Source organism: Borostomias antarcticus, assembly GCF_949987555.1.
Source record: "Borostomias antarcticus genome assembly, chromosome: 22".
Taxonomy (NCBI): domain Eukaryota; kingdom Metazoa; phylum Chordata; class Actinopteri; order Stomiiformes; family Stomiidae; genus Borostomias; species Borostomias antarcticus.
The window spans coordinates 12,258,265-12,277,340 of NC_140255.1; the positions used below are offsets into that span (position 1 = coordinate 12,258,265).

General features: G+C 49.3%; 1 protein-coding gene across 1 annotated transcript in view; it reads left to right on the top strand.

Annotated features, from left to right (window-relative positions):
* Window positions 1-447: 447 nt before the first annotated feature.
* The window catches only part of pald1a (phosphatase domain containing paladin 1a), a gene marked incomplete at its 3' end in the record, with an annotated part of 38,677 nt that continues 20,048 nt past the window's right edge, over window positions 448-19,076 (top strand). Inside the window, exons 1-17 of the mRNA XM_084456301.1 lie at window positions 448-641; window positions 1,319-1,421; window positions 1,909-2,088; window positions 2,585-2,749; window positions 3,126-3,286; window positions 4,238-4,313; window positions 5,238-5,389; window positions 5,569-5,665; window positions 5,787-5,891; window positions 6,938-7,033; window positions 7,151-7,285; window positions 7,513-7,629; window positions 7,880-8,059; window positions 8,562-8,759; window positions 9,245-9,385; window positions 9,623-9,694; window positions 11,378-11,518. Coding sequence (XP_084312427.1) covers window positions 457-641; window positions 1,319-1,421; window positions 1,909-2,088; window positions 2,585-2,749; window positions 3,126-3,286; window positions 4,238-4,313; window positions 5,238-5,389; window positions 5,569-5,665; window positions 5,787-5,891; window positions 6,938-7,033; window positions 7,151-7,285; window positions 7,513-7,629; window positions 7,880-8,059; window positions 8,562-8,759; window positions 9,245-9,385; window positions 9,623-9,694; window positions 11,378-11,518 — 2,304 coding nt within the window. The 5' untranslated portion in view covers window positions 448-456. The remainder of the gene's footprint in view (window positions 642-1,318; window positions 1,422-1,908; window positions 2,089-2,584; window positions 2,750-3,125; window positions 3,287-4,237; window positions 4,314-5,237; window positions 5,390-5,568; window positions 5,666-5,786; window positions 5,892-6,937; window positions 7,034-7,150; window positions 7,286-7,512; window positions 7,630-7,879; window positions 8,060-8,561; window positions 8,760-9,244; window positions 9,386-9,622; window positions 9,695-11,377; window positions 11,519-19,076) is intronic.

A 19,076-nucleotide genomic window follows, 5' to 3' on the forward strand; every position in this document is an offset into this window, starting at 1 on the left:
TCTGACAAAATTCAGAATCTTGAGTGATGGTTAGATCGGATGTTTTCTCTGTGAGGATGGGATGTGGGTAATATAACAGGTTAATATACTGTAGCAAGCAGAAGAGTCGGTCATGTTTACAGCAGCATCATGAGCACTCTAGATTTGTATGCAAGTTTCACACCACAAATGTCTTCCGGTACCTGTGTTTGTGTGTGTGTGTGCATGCGTGTGTGTGTGTGTGTGTGTGGGTGGGTGCGTTCGTGCGCGTATGTGCGTGTGCACGCATCTGTATCTGTGTGTGTATGCGCGTGTGTGTGTGGGTGCGTGCGTGTATGCGCGCATGCGTGCGTGTGTGTGCGCGCGTGCACACACATCTGTAAAAGTGTGTGTATGTGTTTGTTTGTGTGAATGTGCTATGTGTTTGCTTCCTGTCTCTGAGCTCGCTGTGATTTCATTCACAGCTGCGTGTGGAGTATGGGTACAACCGCCAGCACTGCACCACAACCCGTCACCTCCGCTCCTACGCTTGAGACTCTCCATGGCAACGGGATGGCCGACAGCAGGAAGTCTCTTAGCATGAGTTCCTTTCAGACGGTCAACATACACAACAACAAGGCCAAGTCCATTATCACCAACAAGGTGGCACCTGTCGTCATCACGTAAGTCCTGCCCCGAATCCGCGTTCTCACAATTGGGTGTTAATCCCGCTTTGACCACCAGCGGTGATGTGTTCCCCCTGCAATGTTTGCGCTCCTGTTATCATTTGTTTATGCTTGAATCAGGAGATACAGAATTATGTCAGAATCAGGAGGTATAGAATCAGGAGATACAGAATTATGTCAGAATCAGGAGATACAGAATTATGTCAGAATCAGGAGGTATAGAATCAGGAGATATAGAATCAGGAAGTATAGAATCAGGAAGTATAGAATCAGGAAGTATAGAATCAGGAGGTATAGAATCAGGAAGTATAGAATCAGGAGGTATAGAATCAGGAGATACAGAATTATGTCAGAATCAGGAGGTATAGAATCAGGAGATACAGTATTATGTCAGAATCAGGAGGTATAGAATCAGGAGGTATAGAATCAGGAGGTATAGAATCAGGAGATATAGAATCAGGAGGTATAGAATCAGGAAGTATAGAATCAGGAGATATATAATCAGGATGTATAGAATCAGGAGATATAGAATCAGGATGTATAGAATCAGGAGATATAGAATATTGTCAGAATCAGGAGATGTAGAATCAGGAGATATAGGATGTTGTCAGTTGGGATATCTGCTGTGGAGCTTAACTTGTGAGCCTGGTGTCTTTGCTGTGTTTGTTTTGCAGGTATAACTGCCGACAGGAATTCCAGATCCACGATGACGTCGTCAGAACCAACTATAAAGTGGGCCGCCTGTCTGACACGATGCCTGAACACTATTTGGTACAGGTGAGAACAGCTTCACTAGCACCGAGGGCTGGGCCATCAACTAGATCTTCCAAAGATTTGTATTTATTTATTATTATTATTATTTTTAGAGCAAAATAAATCATTGGTATAATTTGTAGATGTATTTACCAGAAGCCCTGGCTTGGCTTGACTGCAGCAGACCTCATTTCTCTTTTCCCATGGATGTGTCCAAATTGCGGGGCAGCCCAGAGACATTGTCATGCGTTGTTTTATGAGGCGTTGTAGCTGAGTGGGGAGCCTTGTCACCTCCCTATCAGGGCTTTGATCTGTCGTCACCTGTGGCAGAGCTGTCGGGACACACGCCAGTCCCCATTGTTAGAGGGGAGTTTCTGTTAACCCTCATAGATGGCCAGTTTCACCCTAATAGCACTGCAGGATTCACAACTGCTGATGAAAGATGAGGGGCCACGTTCCAACATGAATGCCGTGGCCCTGTCCTAACATGAACTGTGCTTCGGCTCCGCAGGGGGAGTATTTCATGGTGCAGGATGTGTACGGCAAGGCCGACGTCCTCAACACGACTGCGAGCTACGGGGCGCCCAACTTCCGCCAGGTGAAGGGGAGCTACCCCCTGTTTGGGATGGGACAGCCGAGCCTGAATGGTTTCAAACAGGTCCTCCAAAGGCTCCAGGCCCAAGGTTATGAGGTCAGTACCCTTAAAAAAAAGTTACTTTAGTTTTTGTTTTGCTTAATACTATTGACTGTTTCTCAAAGCAACATTCACATTCATGGTGTATCATGGGTCTCACCTTAGTATCCATGTTGTGTGTAAATATTTGAGGAGTCAAGTGCTTGGTCGCTGCTGCGGGCGACCGATAGAGCTGAGTAAACAAGCCCGTGCTCATGTGGACGGAGACGGAAAATGAATATCTAGCTGGTTACTGCAGATGGAAAGGCACTGTTACTGAAGTTAAAGCACTGTTACTAAAGATAAATTACAAAATTATACAGCGGCCCGGCACATTATAAATTCCTTGCCCATGTGGCTCATGTCAAAATGAGAACAGAAACTTTCCAGCTGGTTTTTGGACACCGCACAGATGGTGAGGCGATGGCTGTCCAACCAGAGGGTCTTATTACTGTATCTGATGATCTCTCCATTCTTATTACTGTATCTGATGATCTCTCCGTTCTGCAAGCAGGAGGTTATTTTCTTCTGCGTACGAGAGGAGCCGGTGGTTTTCCTGCACTTGGAGGACAACTTTGTGCCTTACACTCCCAGGAGGAAGGAGAACCTGCATGAGAACCTCCACGGCTTGGACAAGGAGGATCTGGTGGAGAACCTGGAGCTCACTATCAGAAAAGAGGTGTCCTCCATATTCACCAGATACATCTCCCTGATACTTAGACTTGATACACTGTTTGAGGCCCCAGTAAACACAATCTGATGTTTATGTGCCTTTTAAGGTGCCTGCACACTGCCCCAACCAACGCCAACCAACTCCCAACACCCAACATTCTAAAGTTGGCAGTTGTTAGAATGTTGGAAGTTTAAAATTCAGCTGCAAAATCCATCCAACCAACACCAACAGTAACCAATAAACATGGCACACCAATCCAACGTTGGTGTTGGTTGGTGTTGGTTAGGGCAGTGTGCAGACCCCGTTAAATGCAAAGTCATGTTTTTAATTGACCCCAATACTCCAGTATTGACGTTTTATGTTTCTTCTACCCTCTCTCCAGCTCCATGACTTTGCCAACCTCAACGAGAACGTGTTCTACGTCTACAGTGACATCGAGCACTTCAAGGACGAGCCCCAGAAGATGACGATCGCCTGTGAGGAGGACATCCACGTCACCGAGGAGGTCTACAAGAGGCCCATGTTCACCATGCCACTCTACAGGTGGTTGTTTACACAGCTGTGCTGCGGTGCTGTTGCTAGCTAGCTACCTTGGTCTCTCTGCTACCTTGGACTCTCTGATGTCGCAAGCTAGCTACCTTGGCCTCTCTGCTACCTCGCCTTTCTGATGTCGCTAGCTAGCTACCTCTGTCTCTCTGCTACCTCAGTCTCTCTGCTGTCGCTAGCTAGCTACATGTACCTCGGTCTTTCTGCTACCTCTGTCTCTATGCTGTTGCTAACTAGCTGCCCCGGTCTCTACTGTCGGGGGCGAGCACTGTTTAGACGAAGCTGAGGTTTGCTGGCTGCGGTGGAGCTGGGTTGGATCTGGGTCGTGTACATGGCGGGCGTGTTTATGCAGAGGCTGAGTGGCTTGCTTTGAGAAGGGGGAAGATTGCGACATCCTGTTTGTAATCAGATCAGCCCAGCCGGCATTTATTGAGATGTATTGAGTAGCTCACAACATCTCCAGGCCATGTGACCATCTTATTCCCCCAGCAGGGCGCTAAACCATCTAGACCAGCAGTGAATCATTTTGAGTTGAAGATTCCTCGAGTCCCGACAATGCCAAGAAAGCGGTTGAATGTTTTAATACTGTGTCCTCTTAATGGACAGATGGTAGGCCCTACTTTTAGGAAAGAGAGCAGACTGGAGCAACAAAGAGGGCAGCCCTCCAGAGTCATTCAGATCTCTCCACACGTCCCCTGTGAGCTATAAAAGTTTCCAACTCAGTCTTGTGAGATTTAACAAAACATGTATTGGTGTCGGAACTGTAGAGATCTATTCTGGGCTGTTGTCCATCTGTGTTCAATAAGTTCATCCGAGTTGGAGGCCATGTTGACAAAACAGACACCTGATTTCCCTTATGTTCAAACAGTGACACAAATGTCTCTCTCTCTCTCTCTCTTCCCCCTCTCTCTCCCTCTTTCTCTCGCTCCTTCTGTCTTGCCCCCTCAGGTACCACAGGTTGCCACTACCAATGGAGGGAGCTCCTCTAGAGGAGGACTTTGATGCCTTTGTGAGCGTTCTCAGGGTAAGGGAGCCCTTAGCTCTCACTAGTCTTCACACTCACAAGAGCAGTCTCAGAACCCCTCATCAGACAGTGTGCTTACTTTGTTGCTATTTTAGAGATTACATTCTGCAGTTAGCTGATCTTTTGATGTGCCATTAAAAATATTAATGAGTGGAACATTCTGGAGTGTCTGGGCTGTCTCAGGGAGGTAGTTGGAAGGCCGGCCAGGCTTCATATTAACACCACCAGTGGCTCGGTTGCTGTGCCTGCCATCAGTCACCAATAACCATAATAGTTATGCATGTGACGTAAAACCTCATGTCCACATAAGTAAGTCTCTGGTTTCCATCTTGAAGGAGGTGCTGAACCTTCTTCTTGCGTTTGCCTTTTTTGGACTGACTGGTGGAAGCAGCAGTCTCTTGATGTTATGTTATGCTATTAAACAGGGTCTTGCACTTGCACTCATTCTCTCAGTCTCCCTCCCTGACTCCCTCCATCACAGAAGTGCTATTCTAGTCTCTTCTCTGCTCTGTATCATCTCTGTTAGCTGAGTGACTGCAGCTCAGTTGGACCGGTGATCGTATCCTGCATTAGTTCCCTCACATCCTGTTTCAGTGGTTGAAGGCGGTAGGGGTAGGGGGGGGGGTCAAATAACAGTTTCCTTGTTTTCATCTTAGAAATCGGAAATTATATAATTGAAAGTGTGTTAGATAATAATAGGAGTTTGTGTTCTGTTCTCTGCTCTGTGATTACAGTATGTGATATCTTGGTTTCAGTCAGTTGAGGCGGGATGTCACATTCTGAGAAGCAGCAGTGCTACATTCATGGCGTCCTCCTTTTTATCTTAAAAGGATAGCCTTCTTGTCTTATCTCATATGTTCTCAGGATTCATACGATACTTCTTCATGTGTAGTCACTGAAGCCTCCGTGTGTGCTGGTTTCCAGGAGAGCCCCAACCTGTCGCTGAGCTCGGACATGTCCAGGCCTCTGCCCGCCTTGCTCTTCAGCTGCCAGGTGGGCGTGGGGCGCACCAACCTGGCCATGATCCTGGGCACGCTGGTCATGAACCACCTCCGGGGCACATCAGGACGACCACAGTAAGCACTCTATAAACAGCTTCTCTCTGAGAACTGGCCAAATGCTGATATGGAATTGTGCAATACTGGATTCACTCATGTCTCAATGTGATTCATCACGCATAGTCTCGTAACGCAACATGGATTTAGTAATGTTGTACCTCAGGTCGTTAAGTTGAGGTCATTTTGTGTGCTTTCAGATTAGAGGAAGAAACGGGGTCGGAAGCTAAACCACTGTTCCAGGTCATTCAGAGCCTGATCAACAAGCTGCCCAAAGGTCAACAAGTCATGGAAGAAGTGAGCAAATACAGACCCATTAGAGATCTAATGCTGAGTCATAAATACAGTATGTAGACAGTTCATATTGCAACTACTTATTGAAATTCATGCTAGCTTTGCAATCACCCCCCTTTGTCAGGTTGACCGAGCTATTGCCCTGTGCTCAGAAATGCACAATATCAAAGAAGCGATATATGAAAATAAGAAGAAGCTGGAAGGGATTGGAGAAGATTATCAAATTCAGGTAGGTCGTGTTTTACAGCCATTGTTTACATTGCCAGTGTAGCTTGGGCATTCTACAGAAATGGTGCAAATTGGAGGTTTAAAAAACATTCAAAAAATAATCATGAATGCTGCAATTAACTGTAATTGCATATTTTAGGTATTTTCCCAAATTCCTTGTCACTCCTTAAATTGGACAATATCCAATGTCTGGGCACAATATTGTCTTTTAAAGTAATTTTGGAAGGCAGTGCGCACCACTTCTGTTGAATCACTGACTCAGTTCTAAAAGCTACTGTGTTACTAAAGCTACTGTGTTACTAAAGCTACTGTGTTACTAAAGCTACTGTGTTAGTAATGCTACTGTGTTAGTAAAGCTACTGTGTTAGTAAAGCTACTGTGTTAGTAAAGCTACTGTGTCGGCAGGACTTGAAGGATCTTTCTCCACTTGAAAGACGCTGAAGTTAGCTGCCTTGCCACTCTGAGGGGAATATGACCTGAGAGGAGCAGGGAATATGACTATGACCTGAGAGGAGCAGGGAATATGACTATGACCTGAGAGGAGCAGGGAATATGACTATGACCTGAGAGGAGCAGGGAATATGACTATGACCTGAGAGGAGCAGGGAATATGACTATGACCTGAGAGGAGCAGGGGATATGACTATGACCTGAGAGGAGCAGGGAATATGACTATGACCTGAGAGGAGCAGGGGATATGACTATGACCTGAGAGGAGCAGGGGATATGACTATGACCTGAGAGGAGCAGGGGATATGACTATGACCTGAGAGGAGCAGGGGATATGACTATGACCTGAGAGGAGCATTGGTGCACTACCTGTCCTGAACACATTTGGCTGAGTGGGGTTTGAAGTGGTGGTGATGAAAGCGGTGCTGGTGACACAGGGAAATTGTTTTCCTGCCTCCTCAAGGGAAAACTGACGGAGGACAAGTGTAGAAGCTGACATTAAAAGTCAAAGAGTCACCAACATACCCCACATAGCTAGTACTTTTTATTTTTTTATTTTTTTATTCAAGATTACACATCTCTTTTCATCTCTTCCAGGGAAGCAGCACCAAAGACTACTTTCTTCACCGAACAATGCAGAGCTTGGAACGCTATTTTTACTTGATAGTGTTCAACGCATACCTTCGCGAACAGGTCTGTGTCTCTTTATTTTCAGTTTCAGTTTTTTGGTTCACATTACAGTAAAATACTGGGAACAGGTGGGTTTTACTCCTGTAAACCGTATGTTGTGTGTGTGTGTGTGTGTTGCAGTATCCTCTGGCCTTTGCGTGTAACTTCAGCCAGTGGATGTGTGCTCATGCGTGGCTGTACCGTCTCCTGGCGTGTATGGACCTGTCTGAGATGTCCGCCCCGGCTGACCTGGTCACCAAAGGGGCCCGTGTCCTGGTGAGGCCTGGCGTCCTCAATCCCCAGTCCACCATGTTGACTTTATACCACAGTAGTACATGCTCTGACAGTAATTAAACTCTTACTGTTTGTGTGTTGAACTCCCTGTGTGTGCGTGTGTGTATGTATGTGTGTGTGCGCGTGCGTCTGTGTGTGTGTGCACGCGTGTGTGTCTATGTGTGTGTGTGTGTGTGTGTGTGTGCGCGCGCGTGCGTGTGTGTGTGTAGGTTGCTGATGAGTACTTGGCCCCAGACGTCCTCAGCACGGTGAAAGAGATGAAGGTGGCCAATTTCAGACGCGTTCCCAAGATGGCGATCTACGGGATGGCTCAGCCCACATCAGAGGTACCATCACCAACCAACACGCCCCCAGAGGACACACTGTCTACAGACCTAAATATGACTGCCATGAGTTATCCCTGTATCTGAATAGTAATGGAAGTGAGTGTCATTACTTGATAAGAAAGACTGAAAGTGACTTGTGTGTGTGTGTGTGTGTGTGTGTGTGTGTGTGTGTGTGTGTGTGTGTGTGCTCTGTTTTGGCTGTTCTGTGCCGTGTGTGTGTGTGCACGTGTGTGTGTGTGTGTGTGTGCAGTCGACAGGTGTGGTGCTGGCCCACCTGACGGATGAGAAGCGTAAGCACAGCCACGTGCTGTGGGTCAACTTGCAGGAGGAGCTGGTTCTGGAGGGGAACGGCCAGGTGTTCACCCCCAGGGAGCCCTCCTGTCTGGACCAGCACATCCCTGTACGGGCCCTGGACCCCCAGCAGCTGGAGGTGAGGCTAGATACTGGTGTGTCTAGATACTGTACAGTATTTAAGCATGACTGGTAAATACTTAAAAAGATAGATAGATAGATAGATAGATAGATAGATAGATAGATACATACATACATACATACATACATACATACATACATACATACATACATACATACATACATACATACATACATACATACATACAATAGATAGATAGATAGATAGATAGATAGATAGATAGATAGATAGATAGATAGATAGATTGATGGCATCATAGAGGTATACAGAATAAAAACAAGAAACAAGAGCTCATAAATAAACATGGCATACATATTGCACACTAAAAACAATAGCAATAGACAAACGATGCATGTGAACTATCTTTGAAAACAGTCCCAGGTATATATATACATGTGTTCTAGCCTCTCTGCACCCTCCCTGCCCCCTCCCTGCCCCCTCCCTGCCCTCTCTCCCTGCCCCCTCCCTGCCCTCTCTGCCCTCTCTCGGTCTGTCTCAGGGCCTGGAGATGACCCTGAAGGAGGAGGTCCTGCGAGCCCAGAAGTGGCTGGAGGTCACCCTGGAGCAAGAGAAGCAGATGAAGATGTTCAAGAGCTGCCGGACCGTGCAGGAGGTGTTCAACCAGCAGAAGAGCGCCCACCAGGGCCTGCTTTACAAACGCATCCCCATCCCTGACTGCAGCGCACCCACAGAGGAGGTGACACACACACACACACACACACACACACACACACACACACACACACACACACACACACACACACACACACACACACACACACACACACACACACACACTCACTCACTCACTCACTCACTCACTCTCTCTCTCTCTCTCTCTCTCTCTCTCTCTCTCTCTCTCTCTCTCTCTCTCTCTCTCTCTCTCTCTCTCTCTCTCTCTCTCTCTCACATACACACACACACACATATACTTATTTATTTATTTATTTCAAGACTATATTATCAAAAACGTAACCAAATGAAAGCAAAAAAGTATTTTGGACTGGTTGTTGTGCAGCCTCAATGTGTGAAGAGTTAAGACGAAGCATGGTGCTCCCTCTGGTGGTGTAGAGTGGTACATGTAAGCAATGCTATTGAGCATAGCCGTTTCCAATGTATGCGTGTGTGTGCGTGTGTGTGCGTGCGTGCGTGTGCGTGTGTGTGTGTTTGGTCCCACCCCAGGACTTTGACAAGCTGATGGAGGCCATGAAGAGCAGCTTGGCAGAGGACTCCCACTCGGCCTTCGTCTTCAACTGCTCCAACGGCAAGGGCAGAACCACCACCGCCATGGTCACGGCTGTCCTCACCCTCTGGCACTTCAACGTAAGCGGATCCCTGAAAGGCCAAATTCTAAACCAGGGGCAACCAGGGAAAAATCTCATGCCTCTGGTTTAGAAAATTCTTGATTCATGCAGCCACAGTAGAATCATAAATATCTTGCGCTATGAAATGCATTTATTGTTTTACTATCTTTGTTTCAAATGTATTCAAAATAACAAAATGAACAAAGGTAGAGGAATTTATAGAGGAATGTTGATGTGCTCTCGCTCCTCTCCGTAGGGTTTTCCTGAGTTTGGTGATGACGAGATAGTGAGTGTTCCCGATGCCAAGTACACAAAGGGAGAGTTTGAGGTGAGTCTCGTAGTTGGTTCTGTTGTGTACAGCCATTCATGTATTTGGTGTGCAAAGCAAGGTCTGGTGATTTCCTAGTATGGTCTACTGTAGCTAGTCCCACCAATCCGTTCTTCAATACCGCTGCCTGTTGAATTCGCAGATTGACTTTTTATTTTTTATTTTTTTTAAATTTGCCACAAACTTTTAATCACGGGAGAAAGTCATCTCAAAACGGAGCACAGAATGTCCTAGCACTTTTGAAAGCCTTCCCGGCTTGCACCGGCGACTGCAAAGAGTCGCGGTGGTCAAACAAATAGCGGGTTCTGGAACGGCCCTCCTGAACGGACAGCAGGGCTGTGAGTCAGAGGGGGGGGCGTGGAACCCGCTGGGTCCTGTTCAGAGATGTAAACACAGCCTCTCAGAAAAGAGGCCAGCCTCTGTGTGGCTCACAATGGGAGGTGCCACTCACAGCGGCCCGACAGAGCGGTCTCTTGGATACACACGGCATGGTTGCTAGGGGAAACGGTGGTTAGTTCCAGTGAAAGTCTTGTGAGGGACGAGCGATCCTCCGACGAAATGCCAGTGCGAGATGAAGCCCTGTAAATGTTAGACGTACTGTGGAATACTGGGCTGTGAAAACGTTAGAACTCGGCTAAGCCAGTATTGTCTTTCCCTGGTCTGGTCGTCCCTGGTGTAGTCCTCCCTGGTCTAGTCCTCCCTGGTCTAGTCCTCCCTGGTCTGGTCTCCCCTGGTCTGGTGGGCCCTGGTCTGGTCCTGCCTGGTCTAGTCTTCCCTGGTCTGGGCCTCCCTGGTCTAGTCTTCTCTGGTCTAGTCTTCCCTCGTCTGGTCGAACCTGGTCTAGTCCCTCTGGTCTAGTCCTCCCTGGTCTATTCTTCCCTGGTCTGGTCTCCCCTGGTCTAGTCTTACCCGGTCTGGTCTTCCATGGTCTGGTCTTCCCTGGTCTGGTTCTTCCTGGTCTAGTCTTCCCTAGTCTGGTCTCACCTGGTCTGGTCTTCCCTGGTCTAGTCTTACCCGGTCTGGTCTTCCATTGTCTGGTTCTTCCTGGTCTAGTCTTACCCGGTCTGGTCTTCCATGGTCTGGTTCTTCCTGGTCTAGTCTTACCCGGTCTGGTCTTCCATGGTCTGGTTCCTCCTGGTCTAGTCTTACCCGGTCTGGTCTTCCATGGTCTGGTCTTCCCTGGTCTGGTTCTTCCTGGTCTAGTCCTCCCTGGTCAGGTCTTCCATGGTCTGGTCTTTCCTGGTCTAGTCTTCCCTAGTCTGGTCTTCCCTGGTCAGGTCTTCCATGGTCTGGTCTTTCCTGGTCTAGTCCACCCTGGTCTAGTTTGCCCTGGTCTGCTCTGGCCTCCTACAGCCTGGCCTGGCTTGGTCTGTGCTGGTCCATCCTGGTCTGGTCTACCTGGTCTGGCTTGGCCTCGTCTGATCCGGTCTTGTCTTGTCTGGTCCACTCTCATACAGTCTGGCCTGGCTTGGCCCTAGGGATGGTCAATTGTTAGGCTTTGCTTAAGCACTCTATAAAGTCCATGTAGGTTTGTGGAGTCAGTACCCTTAGGATTTCAAATCTGGGTCTCATATGATGTGATATAAAACAACACTTTTAGGCGTCATTACTGTCTATTATTCCCCCAGTCAGTCAGTGAGTGATTGAATGTGTGTGTTTGCGTGTGTTTGTGTCTGCGTCTAGGTGGTGATGCAGCTGGTGCGCCTCCTGCCAGATGGCCACAGGATGAAGAGGGAGGTGGACATGGCCCTGGACTCAGTCAGCGAAACCATGACGCCCATGCACTACCACCTGCGAGAGATCATCATCTGCACCTACCGACAGGTAGGGGGCGACACCACCTGTCACTACAGAGCTCGTCAAACATCAGACTGACTAGCATCACCATACCAAATACATTAGAGCTATTTTTCTGCAGCCTATTGCATGTTCTTATAGTTAGTTAGTTATAGACTAGTTAGGGTCGGCAGTTCAAATCCCGGCTCCTCCTGTCCATATGTCGAAGTGTCCTTGGGCAAGAAACTGAACCCCAAATTGCTCCCAATGAGCAGGCTAACACCTTGCATGGCAGCTGCCACCATTGGTGTGTGTGTGTGTGTGTGTGTGTGTGTGTGTGTGTGTGTGTGTGTGTGTGTGTGTGTGTGTGTGTGTGTGTGTGAATGAGTGAATGAGTGAATGAGAGGCCATTGTAAAGCACTCGATAAAAAATATAGGGTTAGGGTTAGGTTGTATATAAGTGCAGTACCATTTCTTATAGTTCACATGCTATAAAGTGACTATATAACTTGTGAGTTTAGCATTTTTTATGAAAATCATACATTAGGAGGATAACTCTTGTGGCTATTCTCTATTGAGGCTACACTACACTGAAGGGTGACATGGCTTTTGAATGACCACGTTCTCGTGCAGACCCGGCAGTATTCAGTTGCAATTCCATTAGTGCCCCACAGATGGCGATATTATGCTGTGGCTTGAGTCATGGCTTTGATCCAAGGGACTCATCTAATCCAACACATACTGTACTGTATGTGAACATTAATGGCTGTGTTTCTGTCACTTATGTTGATGCTTTTTAGACTTAGTGTCTCCCACCTGACTCCCACACTTCACAACCTGTTTCGCTCAAGGGGTAATTTTAATGAGCCTGTATTTGTAGGTATTGATAATGTAAGTGACTTTGAGAATTGAGTTTCTACTTTTGTTAAATGTGTCCCGTAAAAACACTTTTGATATCCCCAATTCCCCCAAAACAACAGGATAAGAAAAAAAATCCTGCTCCGTTCTTTATTTTTATTTTACGGAACAAAGTGTGTATCAGTGAAGGGCTCCTCTCTGCCCCGCCTCTCTGGACCAGGTCTGTGTGAGTGCTGCACAATGGAGTCTACGGCCTCCACAGCCCCGTAGCTCTCTGGTTTAGCCATTTGTAATGCAGACCGTAATCAATGTGCTTCTGTGCAGTCAGTCAGCCCTGCGCACGGGCTGGAGGTACCCAGCAGCCCCGGCTCCACATTATCAATGGGCCTCATTGTCCTACAGGCTCTCTCTGTCCCTCTCTTTCCTTCCCCTCTCCTCACTCCTCTCCTCACTCCTCTCCTCACTCCTCTCCTCTCCTGTTCTCCTCTCCTCCTGCTCTGCTTCTGCTTCTCTCACACTCTCTTTTTTCCCTTTTCACTCTCTCTTTTTCTTTCTCTCCATCTCTCCCGTCTCTGTCTCTCCTGCTCACATTCTCACTTATGTACTTTTCCAGACTGTAAACTAAAGTTAGCCAAGTCGGTATCATCCTCTCCGTGCCTGCTCCATCAGGTGTCTGTGTATAATCCATAACCTTCAATTTATAGAAGGTCTTCTTTAGGTCCCATTTTTCATTTTTTGAAGGTGGAACGGGAGGGCGTTACGTGACGTGTCATGGGAGGTGTCTTTGTCGAATGAGGAGTCTGGCCATCGCTGCAGAATACCTGTGGCGGATGATTCTGATTATGTCCCCCTGGAGGGTCAGGTCGAGGGTGCTGGAGGGTCAGGTCGAGGGTGCTGGAGGGTCAGGCCGAGGGTGCTGGAGGGTCAGGCCGAGGGTGCTGGAGGGTCAGGTCGAGCGTGCTGGAGGGTCAGGTCCAGGGTGCTGGAGGGTCAGGCCGAGGGTGCTGGAGGGTCAGGTCGAGGGTGCTGGAGGGTCAGGTCGAGCGTGCTGGAGGGTCAGGTCCAGGGTGCTGGAGGGTCAGGTCCAGGGTGCTGGAGGGTCAGGTCGAGCGTGCTGGAGGGTCAGGTCGAGGGTGTTGGAGGGTCAGGTCCAGGGTGCTGGAGGGTCAGGTCGAGGGTGCTGGAGGGTCAGGTCGAGCGTGCTGGAGGGTCAGGTCGAGCGTGCTGGAGGGTCAGGTCGAGGGTGCTGGAGGGTCAGGTCCAGGGTGCTGGAGGGTCAGGTCCAGGGTGCTGGAGGGTCAGGTCCAGGGTGCTGGAGGGTCAGGTCGAGGGTGCTGGAGGGTCAGGTCGAGGGTGCTGGAGGGTCAGGTCGAGCGTGCTGGAGGGTCAGGTCCAGGGTGCTGGAGGGTCAGGTCGAGGGTGCTAGAGGGTCAGGTCGAGGGTGCTGGAGGGTCAGGTCGAGGGTGCTGGAGGGTCAGGTCGAGGGTGCTGGAGGGTCAGGCCGAGGGTGCTGGAGGGTCAGGCCGAGGGTGCTGGAGGGTCAGGTCGAGGGTGCTGGAGGGTCAGGTCCAGGGTGCTGGAGGGTCAGGTCGAGGGTGCTGGAGGGTCAGGTCGAGCGTGCTGGAGGGTCAGGTCGAGCGTGCGAGGGCTCAGGTTGGGGGGGTGGGGACTTGGGTCAGGGGAGAGGGGGGGCGGGGACTCAGGTCGAGGGGTGGGGGGGCCAGAGGTTGGCACCATGTTCCCCCCGAGCCTTTGGCCTCCACCACTGGCCCAGGTGATAAGCAGAGCCAGATGTTGCTGGAACCGGGGCAATGAGAAGCAGAATCCTCCCTCCCCCTCTCTCTCTCTCCCCCCTCAACCCCCTCCTCAATCTCCCCCCACGTAGCCCCCCCCCCCTCCACTGACAGTGGTTGGAAAATGTGTCTTTGATAGAGAAAAATGTATTTACACTGGGACCAAAACCATGAGTGGGCTCTCGGAGTGGGCCTGGGGGGTCGCGTCTGGTCCCGGGACTTAATGAGAGGGGGGGGCGGGAGGGGGGGGGGGGGGGTTGGTTGCTGTAAATCCCTGTTGCCGACCAGGCGTGACACGCGGTTCCAGACGGGTCCTCGGCGGCAGCCAGCGGGGTGTCCAAGCCAAGGGCCCCCCCCCCCCCCCCCTCCCCGGGACACCTCACATCCTCCGGCAAGAGCGGAAACACAGTAGAGACGCAGCCCCTCTCCTCTCCCCCTTCCCCTCCCCCCTCCTCTCCTCTCCCCCTTCCCCTCCCCCCTCCTCTCCTCTCCCCCTTCCCCTCCCCCCTCCTCTCCTCTCCTCTCCCACTTCTGTCTCCTCCTCTCCACGTTCTCTCCACCCCCCCCCCACTCCTGCAGAATCAGCTGGAGGGGCCTTTTTCCATTGTGGGGTGTGTGTATGTGTGTGTGCTCGTGTGTGCGTGCACGTGTAGTATGGACGAGCCCTCATACAGCACCCCCAGTACCATACTGTTTTTGGATCAGGAGCTGATGTTGTTCTGTGCCGGAACTCTTGCTGTTTTGAACATGCACGCTGTGGATTTTTCAGAAGTCTTCTCGTTAAGTTTCACAGTTGATAATCCTGCATAAACTGAACTATCTTATTATGCAAAGTGTGAAATTATCTCATATTCATAGTAAACAGAATGAGCCCAGGGATTCTATTTATCAGTTGAATGCCAATGAATGCAGAAATGAATGCTCCACTGAACTCTAATTACTCTTAATTACAGTTTTGTATTCATTGTGGCTGAAGAGTTTATTTATTTAATAAACGTTTTATCAGTGGGTGCTGCTGAAAAATAAAGGCAAACGGAATCCTGTCGGAGTGAATGAAAGTGGACCATGCTGTGTGTGTCCCTAAAGAAAGGCCCTCATGGTTTGGACGGCGCAGTGGAAAAATATTTTCAGAAAGGGGAGAATGTTGTGAGCAGGTTTTCTGAGGCAAGGTAACGGACGTCACCAGGAAGGCAGGGGTGGGCGGCCGGGTTGGGAGAGGAATTGGGCGAGACACACGGGGCTGAAGAACCCACCACAAAACTGACGGCCAGGTGCCCCCGACAACGAGATGGAGAGTTGGGAGGGAGAGAGCGAGAGATGGTAGCAAGAAAGAAATTATAGGATTATGCAAGAAGGAGAATGAATAAACCATACCGGCCTGGCCATGGAGCAGTTTATTGGTTTTAGGACTAGTAGCCTTTCATCCCTGTGCAGCAGGATGAGCATCGTCAGACTACCACAGCTGGAAGGACCCCTGTGTTTGCAGTAGCTGTCCATTAGGATGCCCGCTTGACATAAGTGGTCCAATTACAATTGGGAGAACCCCCGATGGCCAAGGGAAACATTACTGTAGAGGGGCCCTCGGCCTGCAGAAGCCGGTTCTGATGGCCTGAGTGTAGGATGGCCTGAGAGGCGCTGGAAGAAAGGCTCTCTCAGTAAAAATGAGGGCCAGAAGGGGCTTGAGGAGGAGGGGGAAAAGAGGGGTTTGTTTTTACTCCTAATTCCCCAGCCTTTCACATGCTACTTGCCAACGGCAATATTTGTGGTAGCCGTCTACGCGATGACTTATTTTGACCGGATCGGGTTGCCAGGTTCCTCGAATTGAATTCGAGCAGGTGCAACCAGGTGAAAGTTCTGGGGACTGCTCGGGCAGAGACTGAAGCCTGGGCTGCTGTTCTGCACCATTGCAGTGGTCTGATGAGTTTTTTTTTGGGGGGGGGGGGGGGTATAAATAAAGAATCCCCAAGGGACTGCACAGGGATCGGGGTCTGTCGGCAGACGGGTGCACATCTGCTCCGGGCCGTAGGCTATTTTCAGGGTCATTTGCTTAAGTGGAGTTTCCACAGCTTGATGTGACTGCAAATGATGCTCAGTGGATGCAGCCAGACCATGTTTCATTCCGCTGTTTCATCCCACTGTCCTGACTTATGTACCCATTATGCGCAGGCATTTTTCATTCCATGCACTCATTTCTGGACTGGATGAGAGATGGATGTTATGCGAAAGCAGCATCTATTTACTGTGCAGACAAAACAGTTATGGGTGCACATTACCAGCAGCGCAGTCACGTCTGCACATTCTTATGGGAATGTTTGAAGCTGGCGAAGCTTGGAGAAGTTGTTTGTTCTTTTTACTGAGTTACCGAGTTACTGAGTTCTAATTAAACGTCTGTGTTATGGGCCTAATGCTAACAGAAACATACTGTGCGCTAGACCCGGGCGTTCTGTGGTTGCTAAGGAAAGAACTCGCCATATCAGTGTGTGGTTATAATGTCACGTCCTCCCCGGCGGTTGAGACGGCTGTTCAGACCACAGAGTTGGAGCTGGTGCCTGAGGCAGCGGCAGCCAGACATGGGAGAATCTTCCTCTCCTAATGGACCGTAGTCTGTCTGTGACGTCAGTGGCGATCCTCAGCTTTCACTTCTCGAAGAATACGGCAAAGTGGGCAGGAAATTGCTCTACGAGAAAAGTTCAGCCGGTCGGAACGACCTCGCGAGCGTGGGGTCAAATTGCTTTCTGATCAATGCTCGTGTTCGCTCTTGGAAAAAGATTGTGCGGAACTGTGGATAATGTTGTCAGAACAGCCGTGGAGCAGTTTGAAATGTACACACTGCTGTACACAAAAGCGCTTGGACAAGAAAATGGAAGCCACCGACTGACCACAGCCTGTGTGAGTGACCCTACCGGCTAAACCAGTTCCCGTACACACGCACGCACGCACGCACACACACACCACAGTTATGATGATGTCCTGCTTGGCGAGCATTCCTCTCCACCCTCCACGCCTGCCTGCCTGGACTAAGGGTTTGTCGCTGATCACTGTTGAAATCTCTATGAGCAGGTTTGGCCTAGTCTATCCCCTAACTGCCCCGCCTTGCCCTAGCCTGGCCCCTGTCCTGGCCTACCATGTCTTCTGACACCCCCTCCTCACGACAGCGCCCCCCCCCCTCCAGGGAATGCTCTTTGGATTGCACTGGGTACTCGCTACACAGAGTCACTGCCATTCCCACACTAAAACCTCACATTGCCTGTGCCTGGACTGACCAGGAATAACAGTGTTTCAGACTGGGCCTGGACTGACTAGGAATAAGTGTTTCAGACTGGGCCTGGACAGACCAGGAATAACAGTGTTTCAGACTGGGCCTGGACAGACCAGGAATAACAGTGTTTCAGACTGGGCCTGGACTGACCAGGAATAACAGTGTTTCAGACTGGGCCTGGACTGACTAGGAATAACAGTGTTTCAGACTGGGCCTGGACAGACCAGGAATAACAGTGTTTCAGACTGGGCCTGGACAGACCAGGAATAACAGTGTTTCAGACTGGGCCTGAGTGTTTAGGCATGCTTTAGGTAGCTGTGGTCAGGCCGTCTGACGGAGTCTGAAAGTCCCGGGGTTAATTTCCCCAAAAAGTAAAATTAGCAGCAAGTCGCCGGGAGCCCCATTCTTCAACCCTTCGTTCCACGCCAGCAACAGAGGCTGCTGAACAAATGCCTATAGGAATAGAACCTGAGTCCGTCAGCCCAGAGGCTTAAATGCCAACCATCCGGGACACGTAGAAGTTGTGACCGGGTCGAGTTGCTTCAGGAATTAGGCTTTCACCATGTCCCAGTCTGGAGGCTGTGTTTCATACGTGTGGACAGTTGAACCCCAACAGATGAAACCTGTGTTAACGACGCCATATCCACCTCCTCAAAGACAGCCCACCAGACGACCAGCAACAGCTAGCAAGGACCAGGCCATGTCAATATTTCTATTGCTATGATAAATCGAGAGGGATCAGTCGATGAGGACCTGTGAAAATCATGCCTTGTAGCCCAATCTTTGACTCTGCTAGAGCAAAAATGTAATATTGGGTCGACACTATAGTTTTATAATAAATAAAAAAAAGGAAAATATTCAACAGCAACACAGAACACTCTTCTACAGACTTATTTGGATGTGCAGCTGTCCCCAAACTGCTCCAAGCAGGCCCCAGACATCATACATTAGCAGAATTTACTGAAGCATGAATGACATATTGTGAGTGGTGATCTTGAACTTTTCAGTATAGTTATTTTTGGCGACACCTAGGGTTATTGCAGGTGTGTTTTTGGACTGTATTTCCCAGTGATCTTTGAAACCAAACAGCGTCACTTGTGTGATTCTAATTGTCAGCTGTGACCTTAATCTGGCTTGTGTTACATTACAGTAGGTTACTTTAGGAGTAATTACAGCCAACGCTGTATTCCCTCTTCGTAACGTTTAGCGGCAGTGTTTCCTGTGGAACTGATCTCTTGGTGTGGTGGTGTGTGAAAAAAAGAGACCGATTTGAAACCCAAAGCGGGGATCGGAGACCGCCCTTCTTCCTCCCTTGTTCCTCTCTCCTGTCCCCTTCCTTCTCCTCTCTCCTCTCTTGCGCTCCTCTCAACAACCTCTCTCTCCTCTTCTCTCTCACCTGTGCCTCAACTCTGTGCCTATCGTCGTATGTCCATCTGGAAAATTGTATTGATATATTAGGTTTTAGGATCCGCTAGTTGTCATCAGGGAATTAAACCAAAGGCTTTACCAACGTGCTTGAGATGGGCAGGAGCTGTCGGCACGTCTAACTGTAGGCCTAGCTATAACTGCACTTAGATTACTAACAAAAATGTATTTTAGACAGTAGGCTAGGCATTTTGAGGAGTAGGCCTACTGTAGGTGCCAGCACCAGTGTTTGGCCCAATTCAAACACTGGTTAACACTATGGTAATATTTG